This window comes from Coffea arabica, chromosome 5c (genome assembly GCF_036785885.1).
Source record: "Coffea arabica cultivar ET-39 chromosome 5c, Coffea Arabica ET-39 HiFi, whole genome shotgun sequence".
NCBI lineage: Eukaryota > Viridiplantae > Streptophyta > Magnoliopsida > Gentianales > Rubiaceae > Coffea > Coffea arabica.
Window position 1 is genome coordinate 42,704,630 of NC_092319.1, and position 15,927 is coordinate 42,720,556.

The 15,927-nt window shown below is 33.2% G+C and overlaps 2 protein-coding genes across 2 annotated transcripts; both read left to right on the top strand.

Moving 5' to 3' along the window:
* Positions 1–1,295: 1,295 nt before the first annotated feature.
* On the top strand, positions 1,296–3,167 carry LOC113690290 (uncharacterized). Its single transcript, XM_027208128.2, has 3 exons — positions 1,296–1,691; positions 1,798–2,023; positions 2,517–3,167. The coding sequence occupies exons 1-3, from the start codon at positions 1,413–1,415 to the stop codon at positions 2,942–2,944; spliced, it is 933 nt and encodes a 310-aa protein (XP_027063929.1). The 5' UTR covers positions 1,296–1,412; the 3' UTR covers positions 2,945–3,167.
* A 10,328-nt stretch (positions 3,168–13,495) lies between these two features.
* LOC113689771 (transcription factor bHLH162) lies at positions 13,496–15,049 on the top strand. Its single transcript, XM_027207547.2, has 3 exons — positions 13,496–13,674; positions 13,793–14,113; positions 14,262–15,049. Exons 1-3 carry the CDS (start codon positions 13,546–13,548, stop codon positions 14,460–14,462), a joined length of 651 nt encoding a protein of 216 aa, XP_027063348.1. The 5' UTR covers positions 13,496–13,545; the 3' UTR covers positions 14,463–15,049.
* The last annotated feature ends 878 nt before the right edge of the window (positions 15,050–15,927 follow it).

Consider the following 15,927-nt stretch of genomic DNA (forward strand, 5'->3'; position numbering starts at 1 on the left):
ATTGTTGCAATTCAAGGGATTGTTGATAATTTTAAAGCATTAATTAATATGGATTTACTTTCTTGGGGCACCAAATAGAAACAAAAAAAAACTTGTAATATAAGGGAAAAATAATTATAAGTGATTCTTTTCTTTTAATAGGGATCCTATGTGGCAATAAATGGATTAATAAGGGAATAAAAACAAAAAGAGAATTACTTTGGGATTATTTTATGAGAAGTAGATTGTTTTGGCCAAAAACTCACAACAAAACAATAAAAGCGAGATATAGCTAGAAGATAGGATATATATGTAAATGCGCTTGCTATCCGATGCGGTGATGCCATAAGAATACACAATAGTGAGACTGTCATTATTGTTTCCATGAAAGGGTAAATTTCTTCTGCAAAATTGTTGCAATTCAAGGGATAGTTGATAATTTTAAAGCATTAATTAATATGGATTTACTTACCTGGGGCGCCAAATAGAAACAAAAAAAGCTTGTAATATAAGAGAAAAAATAATTACAAGTGATTCTTTTCTTTTAATAGGGATCCTATGTGGCAATAAATGGATTAACAAGGGAATAAAAATAGAAAAAGAATGACTTTGGGATTATTCTTTGAGAAGTAGAGGGTTTTGGCCAAAAACTCGTGAACATTGGAATTTAAGCCTACAAATGAAATCATAATTACAATTAATGAGCTTCCACTTCCCATTATTCAAGCCATTTAATATGCTTAAACAAATAAGTTAATTATTTAAAAAAGGGGATGCGGATCCTCTGCGACAGCAAGTGTAACCACAAAGGACTTTTAACGATCGAGATCGGCTGAACAGATTTAAAAATGATCTTGAATCAGATCAATCTTAATCGTTAAAAGTGCCAACCGTGATTTTAGTTTGCACCCGTAACTACAAGGGGTATCTAGACCCAAGAGAAAGGATAAAGGTGATACTGTAACTGTACATTAACTATGTTATACTTAATAATAGAGTATTTTGGAAATGATTGACTGAATATTCCACTTGAATATTACTTGTATCCTACAGAACCTAGTTAAAGAGTGCATAATATACCCTGTTGGAGTAAATTTGAATATGACTAGCGGTAATTTCATATTTGCTTGGCATAGAAAAGGGTACATCCTATATTCACTAACAAGCTATAGAATATCCACATTTGTTTTACATCAATTATTCCTAGTCTGGTCGTGTAGAGGAATGCCTTCCAAGAAAATATATAGATAATCATGAGCGCCGCGGCGGCCAGTATGCTAAGTCACTAGTGAGTCATCTTTGGGCCCGAATGTGCCCCTCTCTCTATATAAATACCTTGGCCTCTAGGACCATTTTTCATGTGCATTTCTTTCTTGCTAAATTTCATGTAGCAAAAGCAGTTTCATTCCATAGCATCTCAAGAAATCATTATCATGGCAATAGCAGCAAAATTTGGTGATACGAATATTTATGAATCCCGAGATGTTGGGGAAATGATTTTTCACTTCTTTGATGAAGTTGAGGAGTTTTCATCTGGTAGCTCATCATGTGGTTCTTCTAGCACTGGCTTTGATGGTGGAGAAGGCGTTTATCATGAGGCTGAGGAGGAGGATGACGAGGCGGCGGCGGCAGCGGCTGCTGACACCGAAGGAAATGGTTGTAAGGCTGATGCGGCCAAGGCCTTTTGGGATTCCCAAGAGGAGCCTTTGCTGGTAATTTACGACATATATATTTGGCTGCTTTTTCTTGATTCTGTTTTCCTTTGTTTAATATGAATTGAAATTTTACATTCATATTCTTGGTTGTTTTCGAATGCAGTCAACTTTACGTAGGACCACTTCTTTTGAATCAAAAATCAGGAAGGCAACAAAGGAAGCTTTAATGGAGTTAAATACCATTTGTGTTAATTGTGCCTGCCAGAATAGGGCTGTTGATGGCTGCCGGAAATGCATGCTGAAAGAAGTCTGCGATCGGCTTCAGAAAGATGGATTTAGTTGCTCCATTTGCAAGTCCAAGTGGAAAAGCTCACAGGAAATTCCGGCCGGTAGGTTGAGTTAAATTTATTATTACTTAATTGAATTGACATTATGCGATTGAAACAAAATAAACTATTATGAGTAGCATTTTGCTTACTAAATTTCATTTGTTAGGACCAAATTTTCTACTTTAGTGCTAGAAATGTGGTCCCTAAGCGTCTCTCATTCTTTGGGTCCAGCATGTCACACTTTTGGGAATAAAATGTTTAAATTACTACTATATACGTTGGAAACTTTACCCATATGCACATCTTTATCCATTGAGTGGACCTTACTTATCTGTAATGGTTCTATATATAGCAATACGTACAATTAGTTGAAGTTTCAGAACAATTTTGCACGTATCTTTCCTAATGATGGCTAATAAAGCACGTTACAACATTTGATGGTTTTTGTTTTTTTGCGTGTGTTGTGTGTTTTTCTTGACTTCAAATTGATATGAAACAATAGATGCTATCTTATTAGTCTTCTTAACTAAACCAAATCTTGCTAATTGTTTAGGGGAGCATACCTACTTGGAAGTTGTTCAAAACACAACATCTAAAGGTGAAGTGAAGGTGATCATTGAGTTGAATTTCAAGTCAGAATTCATGATGGCAAGAGGTTGTGAGGAATATAACCGGCTGCTTGAACGATTGCCCGATGTATATATTGGAAAGACTGAAAGACTCAAAACTCTGATCAAAATACTGTGTTCTGCATCAAAGAAGTGCATGAAGGAGAATAAAATGCATATGGCACCATGGAGGAAGCATAAATACATGCAAGCGAAGTGGCTTGGCAAACCTGAAAAGCAACGACCAACATCAATCTTGCCTGAATTGCATATGAAAATCAGGCCATCAAGGCCCAAGGCCTCCATGCTTACCTTTGATTTCTCGGATAATTTGAAAACCTTGCTCCCAGCAACCATGATTAAAGTCTTGTAGTCATAATTTTATTGTCAATTTTGCAAGCTAGATGTCTTAGGTTTTGCTCTAAATTATGAGAAGTGATGGTGGTAGTTGAGTTTTTTGAGAGTCTTGTGTATGATTTCTTTTCAGAGAAAGTGTTGTTGGTTTGTAAATAAGGGAAGAGATTTAATTAATTGTTTTGAAGGAAATTATATTGTTATGAAGCACAAAAAAGAATGTAAAGTAGGTTAAACGTCAATCTTGTCCAGCTAGCGTGATGGATGCAAATTCAAGCAAACGATAACCATGGTCTCAAGCTGAAAATGTTGTTTACAAATTACTTTCTTGAATCGTTGTACTTCATGTTTTTATAATTGCCGAAAGGTCTTACGATCAGTTCTTGTTCGAGTGTTATTGTAGCTTTTTAGAAATATAAAGCTTCTAAATACTACTTATTGGCAACAATTTCTGGACCATTCAATCTTTTTATTTCTTTATTATTAAAAAGTTAAATGATTGGCTTGAAAAAAATATATATTTAGGACTAAGGAAAAAAAAAACTTTCTGAAATGTGGGGAATAAACAGACTAAGGGTGGGAAAACAGATTTGGCATACTGCCGTTGTTTTAAGGCCCATAATCATGTTGATTAGGTAAAGAGTTTGTAAAGAATGAGTTGGTCATATTACTCTTGTACACTTGTATAAAGGGTGAAAAAGAAGGTTAGAAAGGGAAAAGAAATGAATAAATTACTGAGCTACACTGGGAATGAAGTAATACCTCTACCTATCATCAAATTATTTAATTAAACCTGTAATTAAGAAAGGTTAAAGAATTAGAGATTGCTTATATATATATATATATAAAACAGAAATCATCATTTCGTTTATGAGCTCTGTACTAATCACAGAAAATACATTATCAAACATGTCGCGGAAATAATAGATCTGAAGGATCAATAATGTTTGGCAAAAACATAAATTGTCTCTCAATGAAATCTGAAAGTTAATAGTCATCATTTGTCCTCTATACAGTCAAGTTCAACCAATAGAGTTTTTTTTGTTGTTGTAAATCTAGGAGCTTAACGTTTCAGGTAATAACAATAATGTGTTTTTCCAACCATATCTAACTAATTATTATAGTTCGACAAAATAATATATATTTTAACCTTTCTGATCACCTTGGCCTTTTCATGGATATCATCGTACGTGTCATCCAATTCGATGCTAATCCTCAAGAAATCACCATCATGCTGTGTCAATTGCAAGATTAGATAAGGTTAATGAGTTAATTCCACGTTTTAAGATAAAGAGGTATGTTATTATTAGGACCAAGCTGATGATTTAATTAAACCAAGTTATAGTTGCTAACTTGCTATTGGTACCCACAAGAAAATATTACAAGCTAGTTTCATAATTTCACAAAATGAAGGAGAAGTTAAATATTCTCCATAAGCAAGAAGACAGCAATAAAATTCTGAAAAGTCTACGTGTCTAAACCATGGCGTGAAACGTTTTAGAAAATCAAAGTACAATTTATTGTTGCAATTGGTGCTCGTGTTTGATGGAACGAAGATTTATTTAATCACACGATGATTAAATAATATGAAATAGATTTGTTCTGATAGTGAAATTATGAGTGTAAATTTCTCTTTACAACAATAGTAACATGCATGTATCCCAAAAAAGAAAAATTCTTTTTTTTGAACAAACTCAAGCTGAATTGCCTCAAAAGTCCAGAAATATCCAATTAAATCTTTTACTTGGGTTTAGGGGTAGATTAGACCAAGATTTTCTCTTTTACTTTTTGCTTTTGGTCAATGATTACCGTGTTAATTGGCAAATCTCTCACTCGTCCGCTTCTCAGTTCTCTTTATCAACCGTTTGGCAAAGATAAAGAAAGTACTTAATTTCTGTTTAGTTCGAAGGTAGGCATTAAACCCAATGTTTTAAAACTCAGACCATTAACTGAACCGGTGAGGTATTTGAATCAAAGTTCAACTGGTCGGACCGATTCAACCCTGGTTTAATGAATTTTTAAAAAAATAATTTATATAAATATATATATATATATATATATATATATATATATATATATATATATATATATATATATATATAAGACATGCAATGGACTAATTTAAAACTTTATATGATGAAAAATTTAATATTTTCAAATAACTTGGATTTTCAAAAATAAAATTTTTTAAATTATAAGTTGAAACAAATAAATTTTATCACAATCTCAATTATATCTACCAAAAAATAATCTTAAATCCACCCCCCAAAAATACCACAATATTTTAAAATTATACAAAATTCGTGTCAATGGGAATTTACACATTGTGTGTTTAAATTTTAATTTATATTTTTGGGATTTAGAGATTGCAATTAAACAAAAAAAAAGAAGTTTGGAGTTTGAAAGAAGTCAGGAAAATTGAAAATAGAAATTTAAACTTGATAAGAAACAAAAAATAAGGTAAAAGTGAGTGGTTGTGGCATTTAATAATTAGTCTTTAACGTTAAAGAAAAATAATTCTTTTTTTTTTAAATTTTTTCAATTTAATGGACAAAAATAAAATTAAAAGGTGGAAGAAAATATCAATAAATTAAAACTAAAGAGATTTGATTAAAAATGGAATGACAAAAGAAAGGAGGGGGGAGAGAGAGAGAGAGAGAGAGAGGGAGGGAGAGAGAGAGAGAGAGAGAGAGAGAGAGTTGAAAATTAGAAAGAAAGAGTCACCGGAGGATTAGATTTTGTAAGAAAAATGGAAAAAAAAAAGATGGATGTTTATTTTATAAAAATGATTTATCAAAAAAACTTATAGGATGCAACGGTACAATGGTTACTATATTGGTTTTCTATCACAAAGATCTTGAGTTCAATCCTTGGCAGTTGTGTTTTGCAAAATTTAAAAAAATATTGAGGGAAAAATTGAAAAATCCGAAACCATCGATTCAACCCCGGTTCATCGATTTTGACCGATTTTCTTACAAAGTCAACTTTAGTATAGAATTGGACCGGTGCCTTGGCCGGTTCGCGGTTCAACCGATGGAACCGGCCAGTCCGGTCTGATTTTCAAAAGACTAATTTAAACCTTATGAATAAGATTAGAGAATTGGGAGGAATTGAAAGTCGAATTGAAAGCTCATCATTATTTGGTTAATGTTTCTATCAACTAAATTGAGGCTTAATATATTTATTTTTCAATAATCCCAAATTGATCGTTTTACTGGGGGATAATATCAAAAACCTCGGTTACTTTTGTTATTTGTGTGACAAAATTTTTAAAAACCCTAAACTACCCTTTCGCTTTCTAAATAAAAATATTCCTAAACTACTTTGTTCACTTTAAGAAAACTATCACCTTAAAACAATCTCTTATAGTACTAGTACATCATAATGTTATACCCCATTAAAATATAAATTTGAAAAATAAAAAAGATATTTGAAAAGTAATACACTTACATCAATTTAACTGTATATGCTTAAAACGATTTCTTATCAAATTTATATTTTTTTCCCAACATCTTCCCAACTCTTGCTCAAATCATTATGAAAATCAATTCAAACTAAGCAAATAAATATACCCCACTTTATCATAATAACAAAAAGTAAAAGATAAACAAAATTCAATTTGTTATCATTTACAAATAAAATATTGCATAGTCATCCAAAAAATGAGTAAGAAAGAATGATGGTGCAAAGGAAAAAAGCAAAAAGTGACTTTTGTTTCTTTTTTTTTTTAAATTTTTGTGCTCCATTTATTTGATGTGTTGTGAATTATGTGTCAAGTAAGAGTTAATATAGTCTTTTTACAATTATTAGGAGAGATAAGTGATACTTCTAAAATCTTAGGAGTGCGAAGTGATTTTTAGAGGAACCTCAAGGGAGGTTTCTAATATTATCCCTTTTACTTGTTTAGTTTTGTTTGAAACCTCTCTATAGCTAATAATAAGAGACTCACCTCCACACAACGTACTGGAAAGTCCAACGTCTAACTTTGGCAAGTCGTAGCTGAAAGTCTTTATTGACAAGTCACAATGGAATGGTCTAACAGCTATTTATCCAAGCAAATATGCAGTATACGTGCAAAGCTATATACCATATAATACAGCACATGAAAAACATTTAAACGTAAAACCATATGTGTTTTAGGCCAATAAGGCCATTATATAGCTTTCAGAAACGACTAAAGTCTATTGACGCGTCAAATCGGGAGACTAGTCTAACATTGACATCATTCCAAGAGACTATTGAAATTTTGTTCTTCATTTGGAAAAGGGACGATAAGCAGTACATCACAGATCATTTCAAAATTGCAAACACAACGTAAACACGTGAGATTTTAAGAAATCACGAGGGTATTTCTAAACTTTAGAGATAAGAATAGGATTAGGTTGAAAGATTGATTTATATAAAAACACAGTCTATTAATAGTTGATAGAGATGCCTACAACTTTTCAAATTGCAGCACCGATAATTTCGGTATTTTTCCTTTGAAAACAGCATTTGATCAACCAGTTACAATTCAATTCAGTAGAAACGTGTCATCCCGTGCTAATACTTGTGATTATTAGCCAGAAATTACTTGAAGATTAGTTATCATTGATCTAACGTCTCGCCTATTGGTCGCCATCTTGGCTAAAATCACCAGCCGCATGAACAGCAAAACAAGTGTATATTCTAACCTTAATTATCAAAATTGGTCGCATTATCATATTTCCGGCCAACAAGATCAGCGGATTATGATTAATTGATTATGGTCTGGTCACTAATTTGCACTTAAACTTTTGATTTTCTTCCCTTCATGTACGGTGGTCTAGTCTATTTATTGTGTTACACCTTTAATGTTTTCCAGTACTAAAAATGCATTTGCACTTTTAATTAGTGCATCTTGACGCACTATGCCACGGTTGTTGTTGTTGATACCATGGTATCACTTGGTCCAGAATTAGCCAAAAATCACACTTTTGGACTCTGAATAAGCAAATGAGGACTTGATGTTTTCAGAAATTTGAAATCTCAAAAAGTTGCATTAAAAAATTTCTAGCCAAATTTGAGAGGTGTTCAAATTTATGTTTGGTAAAATTATTTTGTTTACCCAATGAACCAGAATATTCAGTTTAGACATGATTCAATAACAATACATTCTCAGAATAATATACTCGTCTTTCGTTACTGGACAAGTCGGAAAATGAAGTTTAACTCCTATCGAAAACTATTTTGCAGTTAGCTAACATTTTCAAACACCAGCAAAGAAAATTAACAACTTACATGAGGCATGTTGAATATTGCATATTTTACCTTTCCTTTCCCACTTGTTGGTCCTCTGAACCAGATCCCAGCAAGCCCTTGACAACTGTCGGATAATGAAATTTTGGCATTTTCTTGATTTCTTTCAATTTAGATGGTAAGATAGGAGGGATTATACCCAGGAGATCTTGAGTTTAAAACCTCTTACTTACAATAAAGAAGTATTTAGAAAAAAGATATATTAATTTTCTAAAATGAATATTACCTATAAAGCAAAAATATTTTTATATCTTTTTTATGAATTATTCATATTCGTTCAAGTTCAACAACTAATTTAAAGAAAAAAAAACCTCTTGCATTAGCACGGGTTAGAATACCAGTACATGGTTAGTCTTAGATTATCAACTATTTTATTTTTGAAATAGTGCACGAACAACTTTGAAATCTATCAAACATTTTGAACAAATTTAGGGAGCTGTTCTTTGTGCGGCCGAAATTTGTACAGTGATTTAGTATGTATATGTCTTACAAGTCGTTGTTCCCACTGGAAAACAGTCAACTTACGTCCTGTCCTGTTCATAGGAAGAAAAATTCCCTAAGGCAACACTTTTACGAGGTTTTTGGGCCCAACGATGGATGTGTTAACATAGATGATAACTTACCATTAATTTGGTCCATGTTCTCTTTAGATGATATGGTTTTCGCAAGGACTGATTAGATTGTGATATTTGCGATAAGGGTTCAATAAAAAGTTGATCAAATTTATTATTTCACGAGGACTGCTTAGATAGTGATATTTGCGATAAGGGGTTCAATAAAAAGTTGTTCAACTTTACTATTTCTTTTTTATTAATGTAAAATGTGACAGTGGAAGATTGGCATAACCTAAACTCAGTCGTGCTGCGAGAAATTTTTAGTCTAATTATTAATTTTTTGAAGTTCAACTAGAACGAATTTAAAAGAAATAGTTATTCTAACTCAAAAATTTGCGAAAAAATGCAAAAAGAAATAATAATAATGTCTGAAAAACTCTAATTGTAATAAAGATTTCGGTTAGCCATTAATGCCATATTGTAATCTTTTCCGTTTTAAGTTTATTTGGATGGAGAAGTGAATTAGAGTTGAGTTTGGATGAAAATGGTTTCCAAGCCAAATATGAAAAGCTCTTGTTCTAGTCAATAAGGTCACATCTTTTAGGAGCAACATCAAAGTCTACCAAGTATGACCAATTTAATCTCTTTCATCCAGATCCCAGGAAGACAAAAGTGTATTTTTGGTATCGCAATATAGTGATAACAAGAAATGAACAACTAATAAAATTTCGATTACGGATCATGACTAACCAAAGCCTTTGGAGTTGTTGATCACCACAAAAAACTTTAAGTCTTGGTGGGGTGGGAGGTTAAGGGTTTATAGTGATTTATTCTAAATCCATACGGATGTATAGCGTACCTATCTGATTCGATGGTGATTCAGTCCCTACACTCATCTGGTTTGATGGTAATTTCCATCTGATTCGACGGCAATTCAATCTCCATCGATTTTCTCTAAATTTTGTTGGGCCTCTCCAGAGTAGGAGTAGGATCAAGTCTTTGTCTACCTGAGTTTTTTGGTGTGTGATGAAAGAGAGTAATTGGCTCATTTTGAAGCATTAACACTGGAAAATAGAGCATCTGCATTATGAGATCTTTCAACCAATTGTTGTTTTGGCCATGAATCCCTGGATGATTCCGGAAATGTGTCCACAAACACCTTATGGCTACGCCCCAAACGTCTTAAAAAGGCACTTGGAAGTGGTAATGACAAAGTTGTTGATGCAAATCCATAATGAGATGGCCCGAAAAAAAAGTGTTAATGTCATAATAAGCAGTCGATAAGTTTTACTGCATTAACAAATTAAGCATGTCTAGTTGATCAATTATTCCTTAATCCCAAGGAACTGATTAGTATACCCATGATCCATCTCCGCCATGCTAGTCATGGATCATTCCATTGGAAGAGGACCAAAAATAGACAGACAGAAAAGAAAAAGAAGGATAAAGTGGAAAGGAAAAAGAAAGAAAAACGCCGAAGTCATCTAGTCTCGCCATATTTGGAAAAAAAAAAAAAGATGAATTCTTGCCTTAGTGCTAGTGGTAACAACACGAAACAAAGATGAATTCTAAGCATAGAAGAGATAGAAATATAGAAATAGATCAGGATTTACAATTAAAGAGTATTATTTTTAACTCTTGGTGTTACAAGAAGAAAGGAAAGAAAAAAGTGTTTAAGAGTCCATTTACTAGGACCTTCTAATTACCTGGTCAGTGCATTGAATTTCTAGGTAGGAAAAATGGGAGAGGTCTTCATGCCATGAATGTGTTCACATCCTCAAACTCTTTAAGTAGTTGAATTATTTAATTAACATCTTTAAGAATATTGAACAATTAGAGTGTGTCTACTAATTAATAACCTAGAACCAACATTACCTAAAAAGAAAAGAAAAGAAAAGAAAATCTGGAGCCATCTTCTGCCCTCTTAAAATAATAAAATGAGTCGATTGTAGATTTGTAACTTCTTCAAAAGTTAAAACTGTCCTGATTTCTTTGCTACTGATTTGTCCCAATTTATCCTGGCGCTTAAGTCATGGAGAAGCGAAAGATGAGTAGAAGGCCGAACAAGGTGCATAAAAGTCATGGAGTGAAATAATACTACAACAAAGAAAACAACAAAAAAGGAAAATTAAGGTGATGGGGTCGTTGCACTAGTTGTCCATCAACACGGTACAAACGAGAATACGAACCTCCCAAGAACTTTTTGTAATTTTTCCACGAATTTCATCTACGCCAGTCGGAACATAAAATCGTCAAAATGTCAATGAACAAACCTGTTTTCTTCCAAAAGCCTAGAGCAACTTGAATCGTCTTATCATTTTCCATTGGACTTGTCTCATTTGGTTAATTGCAGCCCGTAGCTTCTATCATTTTCCCGTACGAAGCTTGGCTGATGTTTCAGGGCAGGGTCTATTTTCTGGCAGGTAACTATGGAAAACTTGTATGGCAGGTAACTATGGCAGCTACTAATTCTTTTTATTGGGACCATAGTTATAATAAATTTTATCTTTAATTCTTTACACATATTCTGCTATCATGAAATGATGATGAACCCTTTAATGTAACAAATCAATTTTCATTCATTATTACTTAATTAATATCTATTATATAGATTATCCATTTTCAACACTTTGTTGTACGCGTTGGCACTATCCAGGGGGATATTTCTGTGGCGACATCTCATTTAATTAAATAGAAATTAGTGTCCTTAATTTGTGGCGAAAAAAACAAAAAAAAAATCCATCTTCTAAATGTAAAAAACATAGTGGTATAGCACTATGATAATGACAATCCGAACATAAGCTCCAGCACCTTGCGGGTTTGTTTTTCTTAACATTTAAGCTTCAAATTCCAACTTGTTCTTGGAATTTAGTATCGCTGTATTAAAATTATTTTATGACTTAACCAAATGGCTTGAAACTTGTTTTTATAATTTTTCGTTTAACTTAACCAAATGGCTTGAAACTTGTTTTTATAATTTTTCGTTTAATCCATTGAATCGGTTCCTACCAAATGGTAATAGTGTTGTGGTTAACTTAAGTTCCTTTAATATGATGTTCAAATCTTTTCAATTAATCATGTCCGCATTAACAAATATGAAACTGTGATTGTGGCCTAAATCCAAATGAAGTTTACGCCTCTATAAATTTCAACAATTGGAAGAGGGAACTAGATTTATGCTATGTGCAACGTGCTAAAATGACTTGTTCCCTAAAATAATAAGTTAATGTTAACATGATAGACATAGATGGCAAAAGTATAAACTATTTATGTGCATTGACCTTTTTTTTTCTTTTTTTTCTTTTATCCTTCCTTACGCCTTTTTCACGCTCCACTATCATGCGTGGGATTCGAATACTGAACTTGACAATGAAAAGATTTAATTTTTTGCTTGATATGTAGAATAATAAAGTATACTAACATTTTTCTTATTTATTTGTTTTTTTTTCGAAAGAAGTATAACACTTTTAAGGATACGTGAAAATTAACATGTTTAACATGAGTAGTACAGATTTTGACCACTATTTCTTAGAGAGAAAGAAGTTGATGTTCTTGTTTCTTTTCTTCTTAGAGAGAAAAACCGATGCTGATTGATTCGGGCGTTAGGGTCCTACGATCTCGCTTCATCGAAGGTGCCGATTAACTCACGGGACAGAAATACTCAACATTGCTCCAAGTGAACTCAACATTTTTTCCAACTTGCCAGCTATTGAATGATAACGAGAATTCGGAATTCTAGAATTGTCAAATGTGAATTGCACGATACCATATCCACACTAACCCATCACAACTAGTTAGAAACTAAGGTAATAACGTGTAAAAGGACAAAAAAAATCGTAGCATTCATTACAGTTTGTTTTGCAATTAATCTCATGAATCAAAACTCTGAAATAGGGGAGGTTTGGTAAGTGAATTTCATACTTGACAATGAGTTTCAAAATTAATGATAGTGATGTTTATAGTTTTTTTTAAGTGTAAGCAGGGGGACTCAACTCGAGATCTCTTGCTTACACTCTCTCCCCCCGTACCACCCAACCCATCTCTCCCCTAATGACATTTATAGTTTAGTTAAGGTTAACTAGAATGAGTTAATAGATATGAATATGATAAAGTGATTTCAGAGTGAGTTAGTTAATGGATATGATCACCTCATTTTAGAATAAGTTAATAGATATGACAAGCCCCTTTCATGATTTTTGTGATTAACTACCTTTTAGTAAAGGATAAATGTTAACCTGCTCGTGCATCTCATATTTTTAATTAAAAAATAAATTTTAAAAAATTTAAAGAAATACTAGAAGAAACAGAGAGAGTGGAATAAGAATAGAAGGAAAAAAAATATAAAACCATTCTATTTTATTTGCTGAATCCTCAATGAGCTTGAACAAAAATTTTTTACTATTAACTAATTAATGATGGTCATAGTGTTTATGATTTTGAGAAGAATTAGATTAGATGACAAAGTTGATAAGAAATTATGAATTCAAAATCTCCCACGTCACGTATAAATGATACATATTGTCATCATGAGTCATAACGCCACGCATCTTTCCTCTTGGCTTCGTCAAGTCCCTTGTCTTTTCGACGCTATAAATCCTGTGGACCAGTGACTCTGACTTTTAGTACACTTAAAAGAAACAAGTGAGTATAAAAATCAAACCAAGCGAAAAAAGGAGAAAAGGTAAGTATAGAAACAGCACCAAATCGCAAGACCATCCTCAGCATTTTCAACTTTCAGAATCAATATAGGCTTTCTTTGTGCTGCTAACCAAACTTTGGATCCAAGAACATGGAGAAATTTCATCCTTCAACTTCAAATTCGAAACCAGAAAAAAGAATTAAGGAGAAAGACAGAAGACATCGCTTCAAGAATCTCTATTCTCAGCTTTACTCTCTTCTTCCAAGTGACAGCTCCAAGGTCTTTTTACCCCTCAAGATGTACTCAATTCAGATGGTATTTTGTGCATAGTTTTATGAGTAAGAAAAATTGAAATTTTGCATAGGAAGGACTAACATGTGGTTAATGATGTACGCAGGAAGTTTTGCCAGTGCCTGACAAGATAGGCGAGGCGATAAATTACATCAAGAGCATGGAGAGAAAGCTGGAGAATTACAAGCAGATGAAGGAGAAGTTGCTGTGCGGAAGAAGACGATATTCATCTATCAAGAGCTCAGAGTTGATGAATGTTGAAGTGCATGATATGGGACCTGATACGGATATGATTTTGATAAGTGGACTGAAAGAACCAGCTTCATTTTATGGCAAAATTCGCCTGCTTCACGAAGAAGGTTTTGAGGTTGTCAATGCTAACTTTTCCAACAATGGAAACTCGATGCTTCAAGTAGTTCATGAGAAGGTAAGTATATAGTGATAGAACAAAGGAAAGTTAGGCATCATCTTATACTGTATATCCTCCTTCAGCTGATCTCAAATGGTTGAGCAAATCAAGTAATGGCATTGAAAATATACTAATTTCCTCAATAATTTGATTCATATTTGTTTAGGGTGGAATATCAACATCCAGCACTGAAACTACAGAAATTGCCAAGAGGAAGAGGTTAAAAGAACTGATCTATGGCTATTCACATGGCGAAGAGGAATCAACACTAGATTTGTGGGATTTTGAAGTTGAACCTGATCTCTTGGATTCTGGCTTTCTTGGACCATTGCCAGCAGGACAGTTTTCTTTTCTGCAGCAAAATTAAAGTCCTGCACCTTCAGGGAGAACTTTCCGTAAGAAATTAAACAGTGATGCTCCAGTTTCCATAAGGGAATCTCAGATTATATTTACACCTTTACCTCTATGCAGTGCAACCAGTATTTGGAGGACAGAGTAAGGTATAATTGCAACCTCAAAGCTTTTGACATGTAGGCAAAATGGTGGCATTCGATTTTGACATGATGAATCATATCTAAGTTGGACTTTGGTGGTTATATGAGATGACAAGATTACAAACCCTGATTTGTTGGTCCAAGACTAAAGTAAGGAAAAGGTGAGCATAAAGCAGTGAATGAGTCCTATGTTGGTTTATGTTTGCGCACTTCATAAATTAAGTCTTTCCTCAATTTTACGCATGATCATTCATCATAGTGATATGGTTCTGCGAAAATCTACATGCATCAAGATTCAGAAGTGGAGTACAGTGATTAGTTCGTGTAAGATTATTTTTCAAAAATTTCAAATCACAGCTCCAGCTGAATTTGACGAGATCATTTACATGTATTTGTGCTTGTAATTAACACTTGTTTCCTGCCCTTGTTATGAGAATAAAGACGAATACAATCTCAACAATTTCGAACTGCAGCTATGCATCTTGATTGATTTGAGCCGGAGAATTCTGTTATAAGAGAAAACCATTGCTTGTCACTGTCTTAATTAGCTTGCAACTTATTTACTTTGATTTTACGCGAGTGCTTATTGTCCGCTCAGCAGCCACATTCCTGAATCCTTAGGCGTTAAGCAAAGGGTATTCTTAAAAGTAGACGCATTAAGCAAAGGGTTTGGTCAACAGTGCCCGGGGCGGTCAAGAGGGAGTTTAGGCGTTAGCTCTTATCATTCGATAAGAGTGAAACTAACGTGGAGAAGTTTAATAAAGTAGGGGCCGGGGTGCAATAAAAGTGAATTGGTATATATACATAACAAGTTAAGTATAATTTAAGTATAATTTAAGTATAATAACAAGGGGTTTGGGGTAGATAAGGTTAGCTTTAGGTGCGATTGGCACAGTTACTGTATTTTTTTTTTTCATAATTTGGTACAGAATTACGTAACTTTAATAAATTTCATGATGTATAACAAAAATTATGTGGATGTATATCAAATTATGAAATATGACAAAATTACGTGAATGCATATTAAATCATGAAAAGAGACTTAAAAGAGTATAACAACCATATCAATTGCGCTTAAAACTAATCATACCTATCATATTCCCTAATAATGAGTATCCCAAGGGTGCCCTGATACTTTGCTGATGCTTGGTTAGCCTATTTGCAGAACTTAATGGAACTCCATATATTATTTACTTCTATATTTTGAAAGATTATTATGTGATTAAGATTCTAAATTTACAAAAAAAAATATAAAATTCCCTCAACATTACTTAACCGGTTGGGATGTTACATACTCGCAGAAGTGTGTAAAATTTGGCGAGTGAAAGTACCAAATAA

Excerpts from the sequence above, each read along its gene's own strand:
- LOC113690290 (XM_027208128.2), top strand. The coding sequence starts at position 1,413 with ATGGCAATAGCAGCAAAATTTGGTGATACGAATATTTATGAATCCCGA. Across the intron at positions 1,692-1,797 it reads CCCAAGAGGAGCCTTTGCTG|TCAACTTTACGTAGGACCAC; the intron begins GTAATTTACGAC and ends TTTCGAATGCAG. Across the intron at positions 2,024-2,516 it reads CTCACAGGAAATTCCGGCCG|GGGAGCATACCTACTTGGAA; the intron begins GTAGGTTGAGTT and ends CTAATTGTTTAG.
- LOC113689771 (XM_027207547.2), top strand. The coding sequence starts at position 13,546 with ATGGAGAAATTTCATCCTTCAACTTCAAATTCGAAACCAGAAAAAAGA. Across the intron at positions 13,675-13,792 it reads TTCCAAGTGACAGCTCCAAG|GAAGTTTTGCCAGTGCCTGA; the intron begins GTCTTTTTACCC and ends TGATGTACGCAG. Across the intron at positions 14,114-14,261 it reads TTCAAGTAGTTCATGAGAAG|GGTGGAATATCAACATCCAG; the intron begins GTAAGTATATAG and ends ATATTTGTTTAG.